This window comes from Lagenorhynchus albirostris, chromosome 17, assembly GCF_949774975.1.
Source record: "Lagenorhynchus albirostris chromosome 17, mLagAlb1.1, whole genome shotgun sequence".
In the NCBI taxonomy this organism is placed as follows: domain Eukaryota; kingdom Metazoa; phylum Chordata; class Mammalia; order Artiodactyla; family Delphinidae; genus Lagenorhynchus; species Lagenorhynchus albirostris.
In genome coordinates, this window is record NC_083111.1 from 54103120 (window position 1) to 54130207 (window position 27088).

A 27088-nucleotide genomic window follows, 5' to 3' on the forward strand; every position below is an offset into this window, starting at 1 on the left:
GTACTAGAAAAAGTTTTCTCAGCTAGGATTACCCTACCATGTAGATAGTTATTTGAGGAAGGGAGGCTTAATAACTTTGTGTCTAAAAAAACCTGGGGGTTAATATAGCTTCCATATGTAAATTTATGTAGGGTTTTGGAAAAAAGAAGAATTACCAAGTGATTCAGCCCTCTGAGAACGCTGCTACCTTATTAAATCATTTTACCCAGTGCTGTGTTTTTCAAAATGGGCTGTCTCATTTTCCAGGGCTTTTAAACAAGTTATACTAAAAAAAACTGGGGGTCAATATAGCTTCCATATGTAAATTTATGTAGGGTTTTGGAAAAAAGAAGAATTACCAAGTGATTCAGCCCTCTGAGAACATTGCTACCTTATTAAATCATTTTACTCAGTGCTGTGTTTTTCAAAATGGTCTGTCTCATTTTCCAGGGCTTTTAAACAAGTTATACTTGTAAAAAGTTTATTTGTTTCTTTCAACTCATATATAATAAAAAGAAATAAGCATGCACAAGAAACTTCTGAGCCACGATACAGGGCTAATTTCTACTATCAGTCCATGTAGCTAGGTACCAATGTGGCTCATTCACTATTACTAATGTTATATTTTTCCAAAATTTGTTCAAGAAAAAGGTACTTGTACTGCTTGCTACAACTATCTAGAGTTCTTCTTTTACATGCCTTTTAATCAAATATTGCATAGTGGTTATAATGTCAGATCTTTTCCATCCTGTCAAATAACGAAATATGAAAATAAGAGAAATAAAGAGAAGAGAATACAAAACTCCCCTCCCTCCCTCTAAAAGCATGATTTACTGATAAAAATGTTTTCTTAATTAGAATTTTGGGGGGTTGCAAACAACCGTAACTGACTGGCAAACTACAGAGCTATGGAAATTTATAGGAAGAATATCTAAAACTTACATTATCATTGGGAAACCTGGGAAATCAAAATGTGGAAAACAGGAAGGAACTAAGGCATTTTCTAGGACTGCAAGGAAAGAACCTCTGAAACAGTGCTTGTGTGAACAATCTGGTCAGGTCACTTCCAAGGCAATAAACAAACTCCAGCATTCACACTCCTTTGTTCCTCTGCTTGAGATTCAAGTTCCAGGGAGAATCTGATTGGTCTACTCTAGGTCACCTCCCCCAACACCACACACACACACCTTGACTCAACAGACTATATCCAATTGGGAAGAGATCATTCCACAAAGGAGAAATTGGGATGATATAAAAAAGGGAGAAATAAGAGTGCCCCCCAAATAACAACTGCCTACTTCAAACAATGGACACAAAAATTCCCAAGGCAGCAATAACCAAAACCAAACCCACAGGCTTGCTCGAGAACAGAGGTTTAATTCTATCAGTAGGTTTTAGAGCCTCTTTACGCCTTAACATCTTTCTAGTTTCCTGACTTTTTATCTGAGAATGCTGCTGCTGACAGTGTCATCTTAATATAGGAAAGCGATTTTCAAGTCTAGTGAGTAAAGCCACTAGCTTTCCCAAAGCTGCCTACTCACTTGCTTGTACCTGCACATTTCAAGTAGCTGGAGAAAAAAATGCTACCATTCTCATTGATTGCACTTCAATTCAAGACCACCACCCTTGGCTCCCTGCAGTGACGATTTTTCCCTGGGCTATTGATTTTCCACCTCTTCTAGCTTATCTTGGCAGGCAGCCTCTGAAACGATCCGCAATTATCCCTATTCTTTCAGGAATCCACTCCAATCGGGATTTCACCCCCACCACTTTAACTAAAACCACTCTTATCAGTTTCCAATAAGCTCCACATTGTTCAATCCAAAGGTGATTCTCCCGTGCTCTTCTTGCTTGACATGGCAGGAACAATCGATGGTTATTACTTCTTCCCACAATACTCTCAAGTGATTTTTCTGCTGCCTCTGATCACTCCTCCCCAGTCAGCTTTGCTTGTTTTTCCTTATCTTTCCCATTACTAAATATTGGAGTTTCCCAAGGCGCAGGCTTCTGATGTTTTCATGTTTCCATCTATATTCTACTCTCTAGGTGATTGCATTTGGTCTCACTGTTTTTAAAATATATGCTCATCATTCTCAGATTGATATCTCCAACCTGGATTTCCCCTTGAACTTCAGATTCAAAACCAAACTTGCTATTTTACATCTCACTTGATGTCTAATAGGTCTTAAACTTGATATGTCCAAAATGAGCTCTTCATACGCTCACCCAAACCCACCCCTTCAACATTCTTCCCCTGCAGTTGACGGCCCCCGTACTTCTGGCTGTTGAGGCCCAAACCCTTGCAGTCATGTTAGACTCCTATTTTTCCTCTTACCCTCCATACTCCTTGTCAGCAAATCCTGTTAACTCAGCTCTCAAATATATCCATAATCTGACCACTTCCCACTACCAACACTGTTCCCATCCTGGTCCAAGTGACAATTATTCTTGCCTAGATCATTTGCACTAGCCATTTAATTGATCTTGCTGCGTTTGCCCTTGCCCCAGTGCAACAAAATAGCAGTTGGTGTTTCTTTGAAACCATAAGTTAAAGCATGCCACATTTCAGCTCAATATTCTACAGTGAATTCCCATCTCACTCAGAGTCAAATCCGTGATCCTCCATGACCTGCCCCTCTTCTCATTACTTCTCTGACCTCACATCTTATAGCACCTAGCTTGTTCTGGCCACTCCGGCCACTCTGGTTTTCCTGCCCCTTACACACCAGACACACTCCTTCCTCACTCATTGGCATTTGTTCTCCCAGTTGCCTAGAATGCTCTTCTCCCAGATGTCCACGTGGCTAAGCTACTCACTTCAGACATTCAGAACTTTACTCAAAATTCACTTTCTCCACGACAACTTCCTGTTCATCCTATCTAAAACTCCGTCACACCCTACACACACACATACACACACTATTCTTCCCTGCTTTATTTTTTTCTCTCTAGCATGTATTACTTCCTAAAATACTGTATATTTTACTCATTTATTTTGTTCATTGTCTGTTTCCACTAAAAATATAACAGAGAACAGAGATTTTTTTAAAAAAATTACTGCCATATTCTTAATGCCTAGTATACTGAATAATTGTTGAAGGCAAACTATTGTTTTGTAGGTACTTCATTGTGTTCACCATCTCTCACAATTAGGTGTAGGTTCAAAATCAGGCTCCAGCACACAGCTCATTTTCCAAGTCACTGAATTCCTTATTCATTCTAGTTCTGCAAGAATTATCACTTTTTCTTATGTTTAAATCGAAGGATCAACAAGTTAAAAACCTGTCTTGTTTTTCGTCATAAGGGCAGGCAGGACCATCTATATAATTGTGAGATCCCAAACAAAATGAAAATAGAGATTCCCCGTCATTCAAAAAGTATTAAGGATTTCAGGATGGTGACAGCAGAGGACTAAACCAAATGTGGGGCCCTATGAGACTACACAAGTCATATTCCCATGATGCTGGCCCTATAGGCAGGTTTTTGTTAGAGCTAGATTTTTTAAAAACTTACAAAAGAAGCACATAGATTGGTAGTTAGGATTCTCTTTTCATGTTTCCCCATGTCCATGTTCCATGATAAGTCTGTATTGCAAAGGTTTAAAGATTCTAAAGATGAATACAATTTAAATCATTAGTCACGTAAGCTATGTAACCACTTTTTGTGGTTCCAAGTTGATGTTTTAGTTATACAAATTTCCATCTAGTTATAATTATTTACTGTCACTTATGTTAATTTAAGATTAAAAATCTCACTGCTGCATTTTTCAGGACATCGATTTATCATATAAATACACACTATAATAGAAATGTTAAAGATCCTCATTCATTCAAGAAGAATTGAGTAAAAATCTATAAATGTAAATTACAGTGATTGGCTCTTTAAGAAATTTACGCATTACATGACAGGAAAGCAGGCTATTTGTTGAAATATCAGTTTTCCTAAAGCCAATTAGCCAAATGATCAGTTTGTTGAATGACTAATTTGCCAAGTTTGCTAAATTAAATGAATGCAGTTTAACATAAATATTTAGCACCTTGAACAAGACTATTTGATTTTGGTTACTGATGGTGAAATATATAGAAAAACTATACACACATTTTTCATATTACAATATGTACTATTCATATGTCATATTATATATGGATATGTGTATATATTATGTACATATACACATATATAAACGTATGTTTGTATATATATTTGTACATACGTACATATATAGCTAACTTGTTACAAGACCAGGTGTACAGGAAGTAAAAATATCTGGAAGGGACCATTTTAATCTAGAAGGGACCGTGTGGTTAGTACAAGTTAAGTAGAAAAATGAAATAAAACACAATAGGAATAACCATCTTATATATTATGCCATTTGCTGGTGGATGCCATTTGCTGATGGATATACTCGAAGAATTTTGTGAAACAATCTTAAAAATATCAAAAGTTTGGCAAAACAGAAATCAACATAAAAAGGTCCCTAATCGGGCTTCCCTGGTGGCGCAGTGGTCCGCCTGCCGATGCAGGGGACACGGGTTCGTGCCCTGGTCCGGGAAGATGCCACATGCCGCGGAGCGGCTGGGCCCGTGAGCCATGGCCACTGAGCCTGCGCGTCCGGAGCCTGTGCTCCGCAACGGGAGAGGCCACAACAGTGAGAGGCCCGTGTACTGCAAAAAAAAAAAAAAAAGGTCCCTAATCACTTTATTGATATATCCAAAACTTAAGGAAAGTTTTCCTTTTTGTTATAAATAATATAGATCCTTTCTTTAAAGAAAGTCTACCTATTTCAATAATTCCTGATTAGAAATCATAACTTCAGTATATGTCTGACAAGATTTTTCACCTACTTCTTTTCCATAATACTTTTGAATGACATTTTCTACTTTAATACTAAAAGAATCCTAAATATTCTTTTTAGTATCATTTAGCTTATGTCTTATATTCAATTTAAATTTATAAATTTAAAAGCATGTGCAAAAATCAGGATTTTGAATAAAATTGAATTCACTTTTTAGTGAAGTCATCTAAAATTTAATTTAGATTAATTTAACTTTAATTTGAAAGCACCAGAAATAAATCAAAATTAACCAAACAATTCCATATAGAAATTCCCACATTAATTTTTATTTTGATTATTGATATTGAAATATATACTTCTACATATTTCGCAGCTAATAACCTAAAGTGAATATTTTTGTTAAAGCTGCTTATTATTTCTCTACAACATTGCAATCTTTAAATTTAGTAAATTTGGCAAATAATGAGCAAATTGGCATTCAATTAGCTGATTTTCTGCTAATTGGTCTGCTTCTAGATAGCAGAGATCGGGAAGGGTGAAAAAAAAACCCTGCAGGTATACCAATTTCCAAAATAAGATGGAAGAGTAAAATATTAGAAGTGACTGGAGAAGCAGGAAGAAACCCAAGGCTATTAGGAGGGATGGAATATCAAGAAAGATGTCGACAGTGTCACATGCTACAGAGAGTTCCAAAAGAAGTAAGGAAGGTCAGGGTACCTTCGCTGGCACTGCGTTCAGTAGAGTGGTGACAGTCCGTTTGCACAAAATTATAAGACGACTATAATTAACTAAATCTAACAAAAAAAATTTAACCCCAATGAGGTAGATAAAACTTCTGAAGAGCAAGGACTTAATTTTATTTATTTCACTGATTTTAAGTTCTCTCTTTTATTTCTTCTCTCTTCCCGCCCAACCAGAGTTGTCAGACTTAGGAAATAAAAATACAGAATGCCGAATTAAATACGAATTTCAGATAAATAATGAATAGTTTTTAGTGTAAGGATGTCCTAAGCATTGCAAGCGTTCGCTAGAAGTCTGCCAAATAGGGGCCAGTGGCGGGCATAAGAGCCCTGGCTCTAGAGTCATTCTGCTTGAGTCCTCGCTGTACACTTAGGTATACAGCCTCGGGCAAGTTACTTAACCTTCGCCTCAGTCTACGGCTTGTAACGATGGGAATCATAATAATAGTAATAGTCATTTTGGAACTATTGTGGGTTGAAGTCTCTAAGGCGCGTGTTTGCGGACGTGCCCAGAGACCAATAAACCTTAGTATGATTGTCAATAAAAGGGAGAGCACGAAATTATATGAATGGGAAGGGGGAAACTGTGTGGGGTTTGCGTATTAGGTGGACTTTGAGGCTCACCTGGGGATGATTAATAACCAAGGCAGACCGGCAGAGGAAAGTGTACAGGTCCAGAAATGGCCGGGGAAGGGGAGGAGGGAAGAAGAAGAGAGAATGGAAGGAAGGAAGGAAGGGGGTGAGAGAAGGGGAAGGACGGGAGGGAGGATAGAAAAGACGAGATTGTCGGCAAACTTGCCTGTTGACCTCTCTCGCCAAGAAAGTGGGGCTCTTACACCTGCGGAGGCAGCCGTGGGGCGTTAGCAACCAACTCTGAGTGTGGAGGTTCCATGGTTACTGACGGGCCGGGGCCGGCTGCGTTCCCGGGTGAGGGGGGCGTGCGTCTGCGCGTAAAGCCAGGGGGCGCCCGGGCGGGCGGGGGCGGGGCAGCCCTGGGGCGGCCGAGTCCGCCTGCGCGCGTGGGACGCGGCGTGCGCGCTAGCCAGCAGAGCCGGGGCGCTGGCTGCGGCTGCGAGCGAGCGGCGGGCGTAGGCTCTGCGGAACTGGCGCCGCGATGGGACACCTGTGGCTCTGGGGGACGTGGGCCCTCTGGGGGCTGCTCCTGTGCGTCGCAGACCCCCGTACAGGTAACCCAGTTGGGACTCCAGGGAGGCAAGCCGGAGAGGTCCCTGTAGACACAACCCCCGCTGCCGGGGTCGCGGGAGAGGCTGCACCGTCTGGCACTGGCCCTGGGACGAGGCTGAGCGTGCGGCTGCATGGAGATCCTGGGGACTAGGTTAAGCTCTTGCCACGAGGGTTGCTGCTTGAATTATGGAACCTCACCCCCTCCATCCCTGGTCACTCAGTTGAAAAAGAGACGGAAATTTGGCTGGGGCTTGGGGACGCAACCCAACTCCTCCCTTTTCTCACTCTTCTTGGGTCCCTTCCCCTTTGAAGGGAGGACAGGGTCTCCCAGTAAGATAGGAATGGGTCTTTGTGGCGGGTGTCAGTCATTTCCAAGGGCAGCTGCCCAGGGCCTTCAAAGTAATACCCAAGAGAGGGCTGGGAAGAGACTGATAAGATAAGAAATTGGAGTTGTCCGTGGAGATAACGGGGAGGATGAACCTGAGATAGGTGAGGAACCGCGCTTCTACGAGATAGGATCCAGCTCCCTCGCTGGAGTTTCCTACTCTTGGCCGTGGGCTGCTCGAAGTTACAAATGTGCCTGCAGCATGAGCAGCCTTGCCAAAGACAGGCCCACAGCGCAGAGTCATTGGGTCTGGGGGGGGGTAGCCATCTTTATGCTGGAGAGCTTTTGCTATTGTAGGTGAAGTCCACACTAAACTTTTCTCAGGCAGGAATGAACTCAATCATAATTTCTTTACCTTTTTCTCATTCATCCGTTTCAAACAATTTAGGTGGCTTTTCTTTGTGTTCCCACTTAAATTTTTCCACCTATCCTGAGAATTTGTTACTGGATCTAATAATTACCAGATCTGTACAGTTTAAGCAGAAAATAAATCCTTTTAGCCATGATGTAACTTTGAGTTATTTTGAAGCATTAATTTCAGTTCACCAAAGAAGCTGCTCACTCACCCCTGTTTGCAGAGGCGCCTCTTTGTCTAGAAGTCTAGAGGTCTGTCTTTCCCGTAGTTGGTCCAGTCTAGCTAATTCATGTTTGCTCTCCCAGATGCAGCAGGAACACCCTTCTTTCAAGAAGCAGTGTGGATGAAATGCCCTTTCTTAGTCACGTGGCCCCTGTGCTCTCTTCTGTCACTCTGGGCTCCCTAAGCTGAGCTTTTGGAAAGTTGGGACTGTCACAGATTTTTAAATGCCCAGGAACCTAACACTGTTTGTTGAATGAATTAGTGACCTTTACATTAAGAACTCACTGTCATCAGAAGGCTAAAAAGGTCCCAGAACTGATCTTCCCTGAAGTCTTACTCTGTCACAGAAAACAATTACTTCTTAAAACACAACATTCCTTTTTTGTACCTGGACTATTCTTTCAATTTACCTGGCTTTGCATTTCTTATGGGCTTTGATAATGACCTATTTCTCCACAGAGCTATTTCTCCAGCGCTGTCTGCTGCTGTGTGGGCTGATAGCTGTAGTTACGGAACTGCAGCTAGCAGAGCACTACATGAAATTAAGGGTCTAATAAATGTTTTATAATATGATAGGTAAGAATAATGAAAATGATCATGTATTATTCCTCTTCTTTGTAGCATGTAAGACAGTGCTTTGCATAAAGCCAGTGAGTATTAACTAAGTTAATGACTGAACTCCCTGTCAAGTCACTGGTTAGTAATAGAACCAAAAATAAAACCTAGGTGTATTTACTTTCTGTCCTATAATCTCCATGATGTTTTTCTTACACCATAGTAATTTGTGGTGCAAAATTTGGTGCTTGAAATGAAGTACTTGATGCTTTTACTTCTATTGTACTTTAATATCTTTCAGATGGCTCTAAAATAATTCCCAAAGTCACAGAAATAATACCTAAATATGGCAGCATAAATGGAGCAACAAGACTGACTATCAAAGGAGAAGGTATTGTTGCCTCTTTTTTTTTCATCAGGGTTGAGGTATTTCAAAGGCTGTTTTACATTTAGAGATTTACAGTTTTTTTAAAAAATCCACTAGAGTTGCTTCTCCATTTGGCCAGAGGAGTGAAACTATCCTCTTTGACACCTAACAAAACCCCTGAAAGTCTCTATCAACCTGACCATCTGAATTTGTATCATAATTACTTGCTGAACTCCAAGGTCTGGAATATAATGATTGAATTGAAAGAAACATCTTTAACCCAACTCTGCAGTTACTTACTTTGTTCTTCATGGATCTAATAACATTTATCTTTATATTAAATATAACATTTTGGGGGGTTCTGGGAGTAGGATGTTAGTAGGAGGGTATGATAGAGAAATAGAATGGTAATGAATGGAGAAAGACAACTGAAAGCAAAGCTTTAGATCCCTTCTTCTGCCACCCAATCCTTATCATATGCTTCATCAAAACATGGGTTATGTATAACTCTCCTTCCCTCGTCTTGGGATGAAAACAAAGTAGGCAATTAGGGAATATATTTAATAAGCAACTGTTCCTAGGATTAAATAGAAATATGTGGTTCTTTTAGCCATTAGACCTTTACGATCTAAATGATAGTAGTATTCAGATGCTTACAAATTTTTGAAGGATGGGAAAGAAAAATTTTTTAAGAATATTAATAAAAACTATTATTTAGTCTTTAAAATAAGAAGAACAGTGAGAAGTTTTTGGAATCAGAAAATTGACAAAGCAAGATATTTAATAATTCTGTTGTATGTATTGAAATGTCTTTCAATACTTCTAAGTAAAATTTCTGTAGAATTTAATCTCAGTGATATACTTGAAATGGTTTGTGCCTCTAAATTGTGAACAGTATGTTTTGGATTAAAGTGTGTTTTTGTTTTTTTAGAGTTAGACACCTGGAGACAATGTGTTTGTTAAAGACTTTTTAAAATGTCTTTATCCATAGCTCCCTTATATTGTATATTGCTGTTAACATTTGGTTAGATAGTGTGTTTGAAAGCTATTGGGTTTCTAACAGAGATTTAAATGCCATGAGAGAAATGTCCAAAACAAACAAACAAACAAAAAAAGCAATAAAATTGCTCAGCTATTTCCTTCTGCCTCAAGACCTGCACTTTTTCTGATCCAGGAACCATGGCTTGAGTTTAGGTATATAAACTCAGAGCATCCCTAGTTAGAAATAGGAAAAAACAAAACAAACCATTCCATTCGTAAGGCATTTTGGAAGAACGTCCTTATTAACCTAGCTATAATCTTTGCTCTTTGGTAGACTTTCTGAGGCTCAGGAGTAATCCTCTTACTTAGGAAGCACAAAGTGTCACAGTGAATTTCTAGTTTTCCCATCAGTTTGTATTTCTGGATGCTTTTGGCAAAGAATTATAGAATAGTTAAATCCTATTTGAATTGCAGGTACCTGCACCCCACCCTGATGTGTCTTCCCTCTCCTTGCTTTAACCACACACTATAGGGACTGAAATTGTGATACCTTATGTCTTTCTAAGAGGCTGAGTCTAAATACTGTTTGGGGGGCCCATGATATATACAGAATGTGTGTAAAGTAATGATAATGAATTTACAAAACACACCAGACCTCCAAAGCTACATGAATGTGGTACTTGAACAAAGTTTATTTGGAGGAACTACATTCACATCATCCATCAGTGCTGTGTCTCACCCATACTCCATGTTTAGAATTGAATACAGAGATAATTTATTAATCACAGAAGAACACTTTCTAAATGGAATTGTAAATGCTAGATCACCTAAATGTTGGTCCCCTATGACTTTAAAATTTTTTATTTTTGTAAAGGCCACGATGAAAATGTAAAATAAATATTTGACTTGAGTTCTCTGAAATTCCACCCTCTGAAAGATCTATTGTTAATGTTTTTGTGTATTCAAATGACTTTTGTCTATTTTCACACCTAATGAAACTTTACAGGCAAAAATTTGCTACTGCATTACTTTGTTCTAAAGGCTATCTTCAGGAGCCAAAGGTAAAATTTTACAATTATGTAAATATTATGTATTATGTATAATTTTACAATTATGCTGCCCAAGTAAAAGTGTTTTGAGGGCTTCCCTGGTGGCGCAGTGGTTGAGAGTCCGCTTGCCGATGCAGGGGACACGGGTTCGTGCCCCGGTCCGGGAAGATCCCACATGCCACAGAGCGGCTGGGCCCGTGAGCCATGGCCGCTGAGCCTGCGCGTCCGGAGCCTGTGCTCCGCAACGGGAGACGCCACAACAGTGAGGGGCCCACGTACCGTAAAAACAAAAAACAAAAAAAAAGCGTTTTGAGCAGTGGCATGACCGTGGAAATCATTGTATTTCCTTCTAAGATGACTGATTGGATGAGGAGTGTTATCATTTTGATAAGTTCTGGAGTGTTTCTAACTTTATTGTGTTTATTACTTTATATTCATACTTTGTATTTCTCAATTGTCTTCTTTGATATTTATCTTTGTTAAAAAAAATCTGTGAGCCGGAAGGAATAACTTTTTACTTTTGGTTCTTTTTTTTCTAGCTATTTCCCTATTACAATGTCTAGCACATATATTGTTGTTTAACTGAAGTGGTGAGTTATGTAATTTTTACAATATTATGGAAAGCATATAGACTTTAGTCGGGTCCGACTGGCTTTCAGCTCCAACTTTGCCACTCCCACTAGGGGACTGGGACAAGTTTCTTCTCTAAGCCTCAGCTTCCTCATCCGTGAAATGGGATATTAATTCCTACCTGTTGGGTCTATTATGAATATTGAAAAGGATGATGTATCCAAGGCACCTATACATAATATCTGCTCCATAATTTAGAGCTATTTTATATTTATTATTCTTTTGCATTTATCTTATACAGATGGTTTCATTCTTTAGAAGTTATGCTCCATCACACTGCACCATCTTTTCCCATTGTTTTGAATGTTATAGCTTTTAAGTAGGTTTATACACTCTCAACCCTGCTTTTTTTTTTTTTTTTTTTTTTAACCAGAGAAACCCAAAACAGCCTGCATTGTACATGGCAACTGCTGGCTTTGACAACACATGCATTTTTCGTGATAGCAGCACAGGCTGCTATCAGGAGACCCAGGTTTGGGTGCCTGGCAAATTCTGTCTGCAGTTTTTCTGCAAAAGGAAAAAAATACATCAACATGTCAGGAATTTCCATCTGAAGCCTCGACCTTTTCTGTTTCCAGGGTACACCCATCCCTTCCTGTAATCTTTGTGCTTTGGAGTACTTCCAGAGTTATCTTCTTTATACCCAATTATTTATTTAGAATTATACTTTTAAATTAAAATTATTTTTTTAAAGGTGATTCCTTTCTATTGCTTTTTAACTCTTTGGAGCTAGCTGCAAAATTAGAAATACTTCTGTAGTTTTTTTTTTTTCACTAAAATTTATAATGAGAATATTTACAAATCTTATTGATTTGGTTCATATTTTCCTGTATATTTTACTCCCAGGAAATATATATATATATATGACATATATATCACGTATATATGAGACATATATATGTGTGTGTATATATACATACATACACATATAATATTAAAACAATTCCTAAGCTAAAAACAATATATATCATCTTTTGTTGGCATTATTTTTTTTAATTGGTTTTTTCTTAGGAATGCTGAAGAACAGATCTGCTGTTACCATATCACTGATGTGACATATGCCTAATAGGAAAACAAACACATGTATCACTTCCTGAGCCACGCTACAAGTAAAACTTTCTATTCTTTAGTTAGTTGCCAGCAGCCCTTCTGTGTATTCCAAACTCAACATGAACGCCAAAGATAAGCAGAAATTGGCAAAAGGAAAGAGTGGTTTTACAAATAGCTTGCTTTTCTGTGTTTTCATGTATCTTTTCACAATTCCATTTCAGCAGTAACTGCCTTCCTATATTCAATACAGCAAACTCAATGCAAATATGTTTCACATGTTAAATTGATATGTTTGTACTTTAGCCTATGCTGGATGAGTCCTGTTCGGTTAAGTTTTAAGCTTAGAATAAGAGAGCAGTGTTTATTAAAATCCCTATCTTTTGTTGAGTTTCTGCTTACTTCTTCTATGTATAAAGAATAGGAGAGGAGCTAAGGACATAGGGTCTGGAGGAAGTTACGTTGGATAACTGGAAATAGCTTTGTAATGTGCATTTTTAAATATTACTTTTCTCTGAATATCACAGGGGTGCCAAGCTGGCATCTACAACCTGGGTTCGAATCCTGGCCACCCACTTATTTGTTCTGTTATTTTTTAAAAAGCGATATTAATACTAATAATAACTATTTTGTGACTTATTATATAATAAGGATATATATTAATTGAGCTTTTAACCTGTGAGCCAGGTACCCTGTTAAGTACTATATATAAATTCTCATTTAGTCTTCCTGATAATTCCTGCTAAGTAGATTATTATGGTCATTTTCCTGGTGAGGAGACTAAGACTGAGAGAATTTATGTCTAAAACTAATGCTCAAGTTCATACAGCAAGGAATTCACTGGAGCTGGGATTCCAACCCAGGATGTCAGGGTCCAAATGCCCTTTCTTGTACACAACACTGTCACCTAACATGCAGTGTTAATCAGAGCTGTGGCACAGGGCTATGGCATTTGATGAACATTTGGCATAGCGAAGCCCTACTTCCAGTCCTGTGTTAATCCAGGCAGTATTCATGTTGTCTCATAGACTTTTGTAGAACACTGAAAATGTTCAGTAATTTAAAAAGCCACACCACAAACCTTTGGCAACCCCAGTTCAGCCACTTTAACTAGTAAAGGTTAATGTGAGCACGTGTTGTAGTGGTGATTGTTTTGTTGAAACATACTTGAAAACTACTGACAATTTAAGGTAAATACCTAATATTTATTTTTTTCTAACATTAATAATATAAATACTTAGGATTTAGAGTTTAGTGTACCTCTCTGGGTTAACCTTTTTTTCCTGCTGATTTTATTATTGTACTGTGGGACAATGTGATCTGTAGCTAATTAAGTTATGACAGTTACATAGCTTATACATTTACACTAATGACATGGATGCAGATCTTTTAGTGTAAAAGAAAATGTTTCATAATTTCAAAAATATTTTAGTCATCAATATGGCTATATTGGTTTCTTAATCTTTAGAATTTGTGATATTCAGAGAAAAATAGTATGTAAAAATGCACATATTTTTAGAACTCAGAATTTAGGGATTTTAGATTTTGAAGTAATCTGGGCAAAACATGTTTATTTACTAATTTGACTTTATTCAAAAAATATGTTATAACCTAGACAACTTTGTAGATTCACTGTGCATACTAGAATAGTATTAAGTACCTTTTTAACATTTTCATTAGAATACTTAATTTTAGGATTTAATCAATAGAACATTATCCGATTATCTTACTCATAGGTTTTATTTCTTGGGTTTATTTCAGAATTGAATGTGGTTTCAGCAATATAAAATACTTTAAAAATTATTTTATTGAAGTATAGCTGATTTATAATGTTGTGTTAATTTCTGCTGTGCAGTAGAGTGATGCAGTTATACATATATATGTATATATACATTGTTTTTCATATTCTTTTCCATTATGGTTTATCACAGCATATTGAATATAGTTCCCTGTGCTGTATGGTAGGACCTTGTTGTTAAAATACTTTTATGTGGCATAAAAATAATTGATGTTTACTTCCAAATCTAGTTTGAATTTTCATATATTTATAGTAAGATTAAAATAATCTTCTGCTCTGTTTCACATCATCCATTTCTCAGTTTCTGTTGGATCATACCCATCAGCATGCAAACATACTATTTCACCCACCTGAAAAAAAGCAAAAGCAAGATCATCAACTGTCCCCTTGGTCCACACCGCCCCCTTCAGCTACCCCATTTCTCTGCTCCCCTTTACAGTAAAACTCTTTTAAAGGTTACCAGTATTGGTACTCTTTACTTATTTTCCTCTGTCTTCTCTTGAACCCATGCCAAGCAGTCATTTGTACATTGCTCACTGAAACAGCACCTTCACCCCTGCCCCCAGTCTATTCTCACCCTGCCCCATTCTATTTTTGGAGCAGCAGCTTGTGAATCTTGAAAAGTATATAAGTTAGCTAATACCACTTCTCTGTTTTAAAGCCTCCAATGTTTCCACACTCATAAAGACAATCTAAATGCCTCCATTTCTAATCTCATCTCCTACTGTTTCTCCTGACTCATACTAATGCAACTACACTTGTTAAGTCTTGAATCCACAAACATGCTCCCACCACAGGGACTTGGAACACCCTGTTCTAACTAAAATGTATTTCCCATAGATATTCTCATGGCTTACTCCTTCTGAAAAGCTTCCATGACCATCTATGACAAGCGCCTTCTTGGCATCACCTCTGATATCATAAATGTTGCAAAGTATTCCCTGGGCTTTTAATTTACTTTCAATGTCAGCCTCCCTGGTAGGCAGAGCTGTGAGTAGTATACATCGTCAGTAACTTTATAAGGAGGAAAAGGTGGTCCAAGGTAAAGATATATATCAGCTCCTGGGCTGCGGCAGATGACTTGACTAGTACAAGATTGGAAAATCAGAAATGAGAAAGTCTTGGAAAGAGACTGGTGAATGCGCTCACGATAGCATGCAAATATATAGGTCTCAAGTTAATTTCCACAAGAGAGTATCCCCAGCAGAGTAAATGGAACAACTAGGTCGATTGGATGACTTGTTCAGGAGCTTCTCTCCTTGGCCACCTGAGTGCTTGTGCAATGGGCCTCTGAACAGAGGGCCATTGGTGAAGGCTGTGCATGGACCAACACCAGGGACTCCCTTTTACCAACACTAAGCTACCTACCGCTGTTGCGTAGCAGAGACCAATACTGACTCTCAATGGGGACTGTCCCTCAAGAAGTACACCCAGCCACTCAGAGACCAATACTGACTCTCAATGGGGACTGTCCCTCAAGAAGTACACCCAGCCACTCAGTGACAAGTCGACTGCATCACTCTCCTTCCCTCATTGACAAGCAGAGATTCACTGTTTCTGGAACTGACACCTATTCCAGATATGGGTTTTGCCTTCTCTTTCCACCATGCCTCTGCCAGCCTCATCTCCTGAGAGCACACAGAGTCTGAATTACTGCCATGAGATGCCATAAAACAGGGCCTCAGAACAAGGAACATATTTTATAGTGAAAAAGTAGTGATAATGGACACATGACCATGAACCCTGCATCACCCTGAAACATGTGGCCTAATAGAATGGTGGAACAGCCTACAAAAGGCAAGACTAAGAACCCAGCTTGGGAACAACATCCTGTGGAGTGGGACGCTGTGCTCCATCGTGTGCCACATGCACTGAGCCAATGGCAGATCCACACTGTTGTCTCCCAACAGATAGAATACATGGAGCTGGGAGTGAAGGGTTATTCCCTGTCATTGTCACCCAGTGATCCAAAAATTGAATCTGTGCTTTCTGTCCTTGCAATTTTAGGTTCTGCTGGATTCTGGGTCTGAGTTTCCAGATAGAGGATGATTCTGCCAGGGGTCCCAATATGGGTTCCACTGAACTGAAACTACCACTACTAACCGATCAGTTTGAATTGAGCAAACATAAGTAGTAGACTGGTAGAGATTGTCCATTCTGATGATTGTGAAGAGGGAGGGTTGCTTTCACCTAATGCAGTTAAGGAGAAGTATGTCTGGAATTCACGGTATTCCTGGAGCATCTCTTGGCTTCCATGTGCAGTGATAACTGAATAGGCATAGGTGGCAACCACAACCAAACACGGGCAAGGCAACTTTGGGCTCAGATCCTCAGGACAAAGGTTAGCATCATTCCATTAACTGAAGCGCTGGCTAATGGTTAGGGAAATTACAATGGGTGATAGAGAGGGGACATGCATATTAATTATAGCCTCAGGACCAGTTGTATTACTGTGGCCTGTTGCATGTCCCACTAACCCTCTTGTATTACATCTTTAGCAGAGCTCTTAGGTGGCCACTGCCTTGTAGACCTGACAATGGCTTGTACTTAAAAGTAGGGCCTGAGCATATCTGTATGGTACAAGGAATCAACTGTGTCAGATACCTTTCTTACTCAGCCTCATATCCTGGTTCCCACCTCTTATTCTAGCCACAGAAGTGGCAAAAAGTTCCCCATGTGCTTTGACTCCATCTGTGCTTCCAGCTCTAGCCTCCAGGTCCCACAGCATGTCTTTGTCCCAGGGCTTCTTTGATGCAGTGACTTGGGACGTTGGAACCCAGATGGCATATACCTATGTGCAGCCTGAAAGTGCAGGAAAAGCCATTTCCCCCACGGGGAGCTGTCAGCTAATGGGACAGGATTTGATGAATAAATGCTTCTTCCCATTGATTCTTTGCTTCTGAGAGGCAGTCTATATTTTCCTTAAAAGTCTTTTCCAGCAAGATTGAACCCCAGCTGTTTTCAGTGGTATCCAGGTTTTCTTCTTCAGGTTTTCTTCTTTCTTGTCCCTAAGAGATCACCACCCAAATAAACTATCTACTTGCAAGTCCTTACCTCACACTTTGCTTTATAGGTACTCAAGGTAAGGACCCCATGTCTTATAAAATTGTGTTCCCTTTGTCTCCTCTTTCTATGCCCTTTAGCCTGCTGTTTTCATAGTAGTTATCTCCACTAGACATAGCATCTGGTGGTATATATTTGTATATTGTCTGTTTCTCCACCCCTCCCCACCCTATTACTGGGATATAAGCCATTTGATTACAATGCACTTAACAACCTGACAAATAATAGGTTTTCAAGCATTGCTTTTATGAATAAATTAATTAAAGGCTAATTTTCATGTTTCCAAAGAGGATTACAATCATAGAGGTGAATATGAAATAGATTAATTGCTGACATCAGTACTATTTCTTATTATTTATTCAATGATTCAATACGAAATAAGTGTTGGATCTTTGAAAACAGAGTTCCATTAATAATAATTGAGTGCTTTCATTCTTCCAGGTTTTGCTCAAGCAAACCAGTTTAACTATGGAGTTGATAATGCTGAGTTGGGAAACACTGTGCAATTAGTTTCTTCTTTCCGATCAATTTCTTGTGATGTAGAAAAAGATTCAAGTCATTCAACTCAAATTACATGCTATACTAGGTATGTTTTAAAGTATCTTTAATAAAATCATTTTCATCATATCAGAACCACAGTTATGCATATTAGTATTATAATAGTTTTATCACTCTGGCTATTACAATAATGTTTTTCTGATTATCAGCTATTTTTTTCAACTATTATTTTTGATTTCATGATGTTTAGACTATTTTATACCTTTATTATATTCAGTTATAATACTCTTTCCATATATTGGCATGATCAAAATATATTCTAGGGCTTCCCTGGTGGCGCAGTGGTTGAGAGTCCGCCTGCCGATGCAGGGGACACGGGTTCGTGCCCCGGTTGGGGAAGATTCCACATGCCGCGGAGCGGCTGGGTCCGTGAGCCATGGCCGCTGAGCCTGTGCGTCCGGAGCCTCTGCTCCGCAACGGGAGAGGCCACAGCAGTGAGAGGCCCGCGTACCGCAAAAAAAAAAAAATACTATATCCTTTCCCAGGTTATTAGAGCTACTATCATTATTGATCTTTTTCAGAAGATAAATGGCCACTATTAAATTGTGATGATGCTCTTCAAAATATGAAAATTATGCCTTCCTGTCCAGTTTGATTAATTTTGTTCAGAATCTTGACATAGTCATTAAGATTAAAGATGATCATTTTGTAGATTGACATTTCAAGTTCTTTACTATCAGCTCAAATTGATGTTTGTTATTAGCAACTTAGGAGAAAAAAATTAATCATTGTAAATGGCAACTTTTAATACTGAGACGGGTAGCCCATATTTCAGAGGATTCCATCTACATTAGGGTGTTTTTCAGCTTACTTAGGGAGAAACATTATTAAAACTTTTTAAAAAGTAAAGCATAAAATAATTGTACCGAGATGATATGTTACTATTTTAAATGATTATTATTACACTTGTTTTCCTTTTCAGTAAGCACCAATGCATTAGTCAGAATAAGCATTAGCCTGAGGTCTATGATGTTAGAATTTGCAGTACAGAGTTCAGGATGGAGATCATCTTTCCATAATATAAAATTGAATTTAATTGTACAACAATTAGAATTTCAGATACTTTTGTTCAAAAATCACATATACATTAATGCTATACATTAAATAACAGAGCTTTGCATTCCTTATGAGTTCTTCATTTGCTTTCCAGAGCAATGCCAGAAGATTCCTACACTATTAGAGTCAGTGTGGATGGGGTTCCTATTGCAGAAAATAATATCTGCAAAGGTCACATCAACAGCTGGGCCTGCAGCTTCAATGTACGTGGCATCTCCTCTCTAACTTACGTATAATTGATCGTATGCTTTCTTTCTTGTGGAACTGGGTTTTTATTTTTTAATTTTACAGATTGTTATCTATTTCCACATTAAATAATTTACTAGCATGTAGCTAAGTTTAATTTCACCCACTGTTAATTATCTTCTATAGTAATGGAAGCTCTTTTATCATTTCGTGTTTACCTTTTTAAGTTAATTTTATTAATGAATTAAACTTGTATACTTCCAAACTATTTTCTTGTTCATACTATTTTTTCTCTTTCTCCATTTCTGCTCTTAGTCTGATTTTCCTTTTTCTGTTTTCATCAGACTCAGCTTCATTTTAAATAGAGACATAACTCTTTTCCCTTTCTTTGTACTTTCTAATGCAATGAGATAAGGTGTGACTGCATGCAGCACAGAGCCATTCAAAATTTAGTTACCCTAAATATAGGTGTTCACTATAATAAATTTTCTTCTAAGGACCATCGCATATATTTTAAAAAATTGTATTTATGCTTTAAGTTGTCAATTACCAAGTGCTGTAACGTTCCAATGTAAGATGAAATGCTGAGGAAATTAGTTATGACTTCTGTCCTCAAGAAGCGTCTACAGTTCCCAAATACATTGCCAAATATGAATCCCAAATATCTCTGGCTCCCTTCTCTCTCCTTAAATGTGGAGCCATCTTTCGTTTCCTAGAATAAAATGCCAAAATGGCTCCAAAGCAACCTAAATTCAACAAATCTCAAACTGGACTTCTCGTATTCCTCCTTAACCCTACTTTTTGTCTGGTATTTCTCACACATCTCAAGCTAGAAACCTGTTACATCCTTGGTTTCTCCCTTTCCTTCATCTTCAGCCCCAAACCATGATGATCCTACCCTGCAAATTAGCTCTAAAGTTCGTCGTCCCCTTATCTTCTTTCCTGACATGGCCTTGGTTTTGATTCTGGCCTTGTCATTTCTCACCCATTATCACTGTAGCCTGTTGGTCTCTCTGTCCTTCTTCATTACTGTTCACATGCAACATTCAAGACCATGCACGTTATTATTCCTTTCCCCTGTTCTAAAGAAGAAACATTATTTCTAATGTATGTACATATAATGTTTTATATGATTTATTGTGATATTTATAATAATAGTCTTCTTAATTAGAAATATATTTATAGCTATTTCTGAATAGTTAAAGTTTAACTATCAATATTCTCTATTTATTGATAATTCTTACAATGGAAGATGAGAATTTAGCACCTATATTCTTACATCTATTAACTTGTACTGTGTAACACAACTCGCAAGCTTAGCTTCAAGCAGCAATAATTTATATTGCTTATGTAGCCATGGATCAGCTGTGTGGTTCTTCTGTTCTGGGCAGAGCTAGACTGATCTCTGTTGGACTTGCTCGTGTGGCTGTGGTCAGCTGCGCATTAGGTAGGAGGCTTTGCTGCTCTCGGCTAGGTGCTTTCACATTTGGGAGGCCTCAGCTGGAACAGCTGAGCTGATTAGGCTTTGTTCTATATAGTGTCTGTACCCTCCAAAAGTAGCCCAGAGTTATTCATATGATGGAGGCAGGGATCCCTCAGGAGAGCAGAAGTATGCAGGGAGCCTTTAGCCCTAGGCTCAGAAATGCCACGCTCCTTGAACCACATTCTAATGGCTGAAACAAGTTCCAAGGCCAGTCCGTATTCAAGCCTCCATCTCTTGATGGGAAGAGCTGCAAAGACATTGCAGGTGAGGATACAGGGAGAGGAAAATTATAGCCATGTTTGAGATGAAACTGCTACCCCTTCCCACCTCCAACACACACAGATATCCTACCACTCCTTCTCTCAATTAGATTTGCCCCAGTTTTGGTTAGATCAATATTCATAACATGATTATGTCTGTATAAGTAATATTCATAGCTGAAACAAGTACTGTACTGTGACTACATTTCTCTCTCATACAGTATTTTGTTTTGCTTGGAGTTAATAACTGGGTTTTTATGTGTGTGTAGATATTTGCCTAGTTTTCTGTGTATCAAACTCTGCACCAGAAATATGACATTTTTTCAATGTATTTAAATCATTAGGTAATTTATCAAATCATCTTTGCCTAAAAGATATCACTCCTGAATTCTTCTGTGCTCCTTCTCCAGTCTGGACAGCCTGTTCTCTAGATGTGCTGCACAGCAGTCAATCATCATGGGGTCTCCCTTCACCAGCTTTCTGGGGACTTCCTGCCTCTCTCCCTCATGTCACTACTTGCTCCCTAAATCTTATGTCCTCCTTTTTCTTGATTTACTACTTCCTCATGTTAGTTGAGCAAAGTGTACTTAGAAAATAAACTCCTTCTACTAATAGGTTAAAATAAAATCCTTCCAATACTAAAACTTCCATGCTACTCTCACATTTGGTTGACAGTTTAGCTGGGTATAGAACTCTAGTTTGGAATTTTGAAATCATATCTCCATTATTTCTTGGTCCTGTGTCTTAAACAACCCATGGTGAAGGATCATCGTTTTAAAAATTTCCAGTCTGTTGTGGCTCAATATTATGTAAAATACAATAAAAATGTCACAGCAATGTCCAGTTGTTTTAAACGTCTCTAAGTGCTTACCCTTACTTATTGTTCTTATCAGGACCAATAACTTTTGCACACTTTTATTGGGTTGTTTAAAACCCTTTACAAAATTGCATACTTGTAGCATCTAATTCTCCTACTATCTTCTGATTTTATCTTTAATACTTTTTACCATTATCCTTGACTGCTGTTATTATTCAGGCTAATTATTCTTAATTTTCAGAACCTTCTCCCTCATTTTCTATTTTCTATAAAATCACTTGCTCTGCCATCTTCATTGATTCTTTTCTTTGTAGATGATGTATTAAATTGAAAATCTGTTTCTAATCTAGCTCCTCAAATAATAATAGTAACTAATATGTTGTTTAATATGCACTCTTCAGTTATTTTTTGCCACAGATGTAATTTATATGAGTACACTGTGGCTTAGAGAGATTGATTTACACACAACTTGGTAGTTCCTCTAGCTTTTCCCTTACTACCTCTAAAAATGATATTTTGCCCAAAGTCCATTTGACTAGGTATTATATTACTTATTACTTTTACATAGATTCTCCATTAACCATTTCTGAAGTGTGAAAGAATGAGTCTGAAGTCATTCTTAGCCTCAAATTTCAAAAATTTATCTCTTCTTGGAAGTCTGAAAGAAATCTGTCCTTTTACTTTAAGTATCTGGGCATCTTTCTTTTAGGTTATTCCTGAATGAGAATGGGGGGGGGACAACTGACATTTAGTGAGAGTCTAATTTGTGTTAGGTTATTTTGCTTATATAATTTTTGTATTCATGTAGAGGCCATCTTTTTCGCCACCAGCAACCTTCCTCCTCCAAAAAACTTCAGTTATTCCTTAAAAATACAGCCCATGTTTCTGTCCTCTTCTGTTTTTCTGAGGTACCCTTGTGTTTGTGCAGATGGACTGTTCTTGATCTATTTCTAGTTTGTTTTTCTCCTACATTATTTGTTTTTAGGTGTAGATGTTGATCTGCTTGTATCCCAGTTATTGAGGAAACTTTGTCTATCAGCTCTGCTTTTTGCCTGTTCAGAATTAATTTTGTTTTTCAAATTTCCCTTTTGTGGTAATTATTTCTCATTTTGTCTTTTAAAAAGAAGTTGGCATATGTTTACTTGAATAATAATAGCCAATGTGTCAGGTGGTGTTCTAAGTATATTTTGTATAACTCTAGAAAATTATCGTTAGCTTAGTTACTAAAGCTTACTCCGATGAACTCTTTCCAAGTTTTGCTTCTATGTTTTTGAAAAATGCTTTGTTATTTTTTCTTTATAATCTTAACCCAAAGTAGGCTTTCTTTAATTTTATTCCACCAAATTCTTAAAAGTCTTTACCAGAGAGCCTTATTACTGTGGTTTGACTTACACTGATAACAAAAGGATGATTGAATTTTAAAATTCCAAGTAGAAACACTTTGAAATGAAAGAGGATTTTTAGGGGGTAAGGAAAAGATTTTGAATAATCGGAGTAATATTCTGAACTTTATTTCTCATATATAAAAGGAATATTTTGACAGTCATATTATGGATATTGTTCAAATATAAATAATGTAAGAAGCCGAGATATTTCATAAAACTAGGACCAAAATAGAGATGACTGCTTATCAACAATATTATTTTACAGGCAAAAAGTTTCAGAACCCCAACAATAAGGAGCATCACACCTTTATCTGGAACTCCAGGTCTGTTATATGACAGCTGAAATATCTTTTTTGTTTATAATAGTTAATTAATTTTTAGTACATAAACTTATTATGATACCTAAAAATTTATAAATAGCATTTTCTGATTATAAAACAACTAAAAAAATTTTTTTAATGCTTTTTAATAGCTGCATCTGAATCTATTATAATGTATTAGACTTTCTCTCTATTGAGCATAAGTTTGCTTCCAGTGTTTATTATAATAGCTATAGTTATACCAGTTTATAATTCCAACAGGAATATATGAAAATGCCTTTTTCTATAACCTTAACAATTCGAGGTACTCATTTTATTTCAAGAATTTATGTGAAAAATTCTACTCCTATACCTTCTTCTAGGGCGCTGGCCCTGGCTCCACCCGCTCCAAGCCCAGTGGACACTGGGTGCTGGAAGGCAGGAGGCCTTTTCTCCTTTTCTTCTTTTTTTTAAAAAAGAATTTATGTGAAGAATATAGTTGGGTTTTTTTTGAATATTTCCAGTTCTTTGACTTGTGTAATTAATTTTGTATTTATTAACCATTTGTATCTCTTCTTTTTATAAATTATTGGTTCATCTCTCTTTTTAAGGCTAGTCATTTTTTTTCATATTAAGTTGCAAGAATTCTTTACATTTTAAGACTATTAACCATATATACGTCATATAGATGGGAAATATTTTTTGCATTTATTATTTGCTTTTAAAATTTATTAGTGATGTTTCTGTCATTCAGACACTTAATTTTTATTATCTAATCTGTAGATCTTAACCTTTGTTATTTCTCCCTTTATTTTTATGCTGTAGAAGATCCCACCATCCCGATTATACAAATATTATATAAATTTTCACTTATTTTTCAAGAGTTTGTATGGTTTTATTGTTTATATTTAATTTTTATTTCACCTAGAATTTATTTCACTTTTTGGCATAAGGTAGGGATCTTATTTACATTTTTTTCAAATAAATCACCCATGACCCAAGCAATATTTATTGAATAATTCATCCTATCTTCCACGAAACACCTCTTTAAGCTATAAATACTTATAGATATCTCTTTAATACTATAATTATTTGTTCATGGTTTATTGTATTAGAACTTTCAGAGCAATGCTAAACAATAGTAGTGAACACAAGATGTAAGGGTTTGGATACTTGTTTTATTGGGAAAACCTCTAAAGTTTTCATATTAAGTGTATGGGTATATGGATAGATAATCTTACACAGAGCTTTTTCTTTGTTTTGTTTTTAGGTACACTAATAACAATCCAGGGCAGAATCTTCACTGATGTCTATGGAAGTAATATAGCACTAAGCTCAAATGGGAAAAATGTTAGGATTTTAAGGTAAGTTTTCGATGTGGAAACGTATTCTTATAATTCATAAATGAGATATGATATCCCATGAATAATGGGTCCAATGATATTAAAAACCACTACAATGTGATGGGATTAACGAGTGGTTTTCAGCCATATTAGAGGAAGAAAAATAGACTGTTGTCATGATTCATTGACAAAGAAGCAATGGCCAGTATACCTTTCTCTTTTAGCATGACATAATTGCTTATTTTTCTATCATGGATTTTATTTATAGAAGGTACGTGGAAGCAAGTCCAATAGTAATTAAGCTAAAGTCACAGAACTTCATCACTGGAAAATTTTGTTACTTAATCTAACTGCCTCATTTTGTACCTATTAAACAAAAACCTCAGAAGCCTGGAAGTCCATCACTTAGTCAAGGTCAGGAGGAGAACACAAGTCTCCTAACAGGCAATTTGGCACTTTTTCTACTGCATGTCATGTATGGGACAGTGCTGAAATTAAAAACTGTCAATAGTTTATTAACAGGCTAGGATGTGAATCCTGGTTCCTCCATATACTAACTGTGGACCAGATGGTAACATTGGCTGGTTACCTAACATCAAAAAATACTAGTTTCCACCTTTTGGGTAGGAAACTAGCACTGTCACTAGAGTTAGCTTCCTCTAGCATAGGTGGGGTTATCTCAGTCCTGCCTTGAAAGACTGAAAGTCCTGTTCACTTCCTACAGAATCAGTATCATAGCTTTCAAGATGCTTCATGCTTACTGAATACATATGTAAAATGAATAAATGCATAAATAATAACTCAGACAGCACACATACACATACATATGCATATATAATTTTGTAAAACATGCAATTTGAAAGGTTTTACTAAATGAAATAAAGATAATTTATCTGGCATTCTGTGGAGTAGAACTCTCAGTTAAATCACATTTGTATGAATCTATAATATTCTAGAAATATTCATGTTGATCTTATAATAAAAGAACTACTAAAATAGAGAAACAAATATTTAACTTTTCATATGGACAGTTTAGTATAACTAAAGATTTTGTGTATTTCCATATAGTTGAGTGTTATGAATGTCTTTTTTAAAAATTGAAGTATAGTTGATTTATGTGTTAATTTCTGCTATACAGCAAAGGGACTCAGTTATACATATATATACATTCTTTTTTTATATTCTTTTCATTATGGTTTATCCCAGGACATTGAACATAGTTCCCTGTTACACAGTAGGACCTTGTTGTTCATTCATTCTATATGTAGTAGTTTGCATCTACTAACCCCAAACTCCCAGTCCATCCCTTCCCTACACCCCCTAGTGTTATGAATGTCTTATATTCCAATTCTTAATTTGGGTTCTCTAAGTCATCCTTTCCCTAATGATGGCAGAAAATAGAAAGTTTAACTTTCAAAGTGATTCCTTTTCTTTCTCTAATGTAGTTGAAATTTACTTCTGTTTAATACAAAGGAATGGATAAAAATTATTTCATGAAATCACAGCATCACAGTCAGAAGAGACCTCAGAGGAAGGCTACCCAGCCCCTATACTCTGGTAACCCTGAGATACTATATATAAATAGAAAAAAATTCACACACCTATTAATAGGAGGGACAAAGGTTTTAGAGCTGCATTTATCTCATTTCTACCACATTCATTGTGACACTGGGGCCCTCAAGGCATTTCACTGTGCCTGAATTCTGTTACTAGGAAACAATGGGCCGAGTCCTGGGCAGGACGTCAGGAGACCCAAGTACTCAAGCTGCTTTTGCTTCTCACAAGTCTTGTCAATTTGGCCAAATCTCCAAATTCAGACCGGGTGCAAATGATAGAGGACATACAAATGACTGAAGGACCTAGTGCCTACTAAGGCACTTTTGGTCTAAAAGATCAGATGAGAAAAAAAGTTAAATATATGTATTTAAGGCCAAATAGGTTAGTATTACCATAGAAAGGCAAACCCAGACCACTTTGGGAATTATGGGGTGCGGTTAAGAGCACACATTGGAGTAGGACTGTCTGGGTTTGAATTCCTGCTCTGTCCCTTACTGGCTGCAGGCTTGGGCAAACTACTTAACCTCCCTGCCTCAGTCTCTTCGTCTGTGAAATGGAAGGGTAATAGTTACTAACCCATAAGGTAGTTGCAAGGACTAAATGTGGTAAGTGCCTGTAAATGTTTGCTGCTAAATGTATTATTTAGTTGCAGTGAGGCAAGAAGTTAGAAAGAGAATATGAATTCATAAATCTCTAAAATGGTTACAGTAATTCAGTTTACTTCTTTACAACCTAATGTAATGATCAAATGAAAGAATTTGTGTGTATATTAAAAAGTTCAAAGTTCTCTGCAAATAGAAGTCCCTATTTTTTATAGTTGAGGTTTGTATCTGGCCTTATTTTGAGTATGGGATTTGCTGTCCCAGAAGCTGGGGGTTTGTTCTGATGGTGCAAAGAATGTGATAGCAGTCAGTTACCTGCAAGCCTCCGATCTCCTTGGGTTCTATCAGCCTTAAAGCAATGGGTCGACTTAGTCAGCTGGGGAAACGTGAA

The 27088-nt window shown here is 37.3% G+C and overlaps 1 protein-coding gene across 1 annotated transcript in view; it reads left to right on the forward strand.

Annotated features, from left to right (window-relative positions):
- Positions 1–6628: 6628 nt before the first annotated feature.
- The window catches only part of PKHD1L1 (PKHD1 like 1), a 154434-nt gene continuing 133974 nt past the window's right edge, over positions 6629–27088 (forward strand). The window contains exons 1-6 of the mRNA XM_060127562.1: positions 6629–6701; positions 8518–8607; positions 17593–17737; positions 18860–18968; positions 23162–23219; positions 24466–24559. Coding sequence (XP_059983545.1) covers positions 6629–6701; positions 8518–8607; positions 17593–17737; positions 18860–18968; positions 23162–23219; positions 24466–24559 — 569 coding nt within the window. The remainder of the gene's footprint in view (positions 6702–8517; positions 8608–17592; positions 17738–18859; positions 18969–23161; positions 23220–24465; positions 24560–27088) is intronic.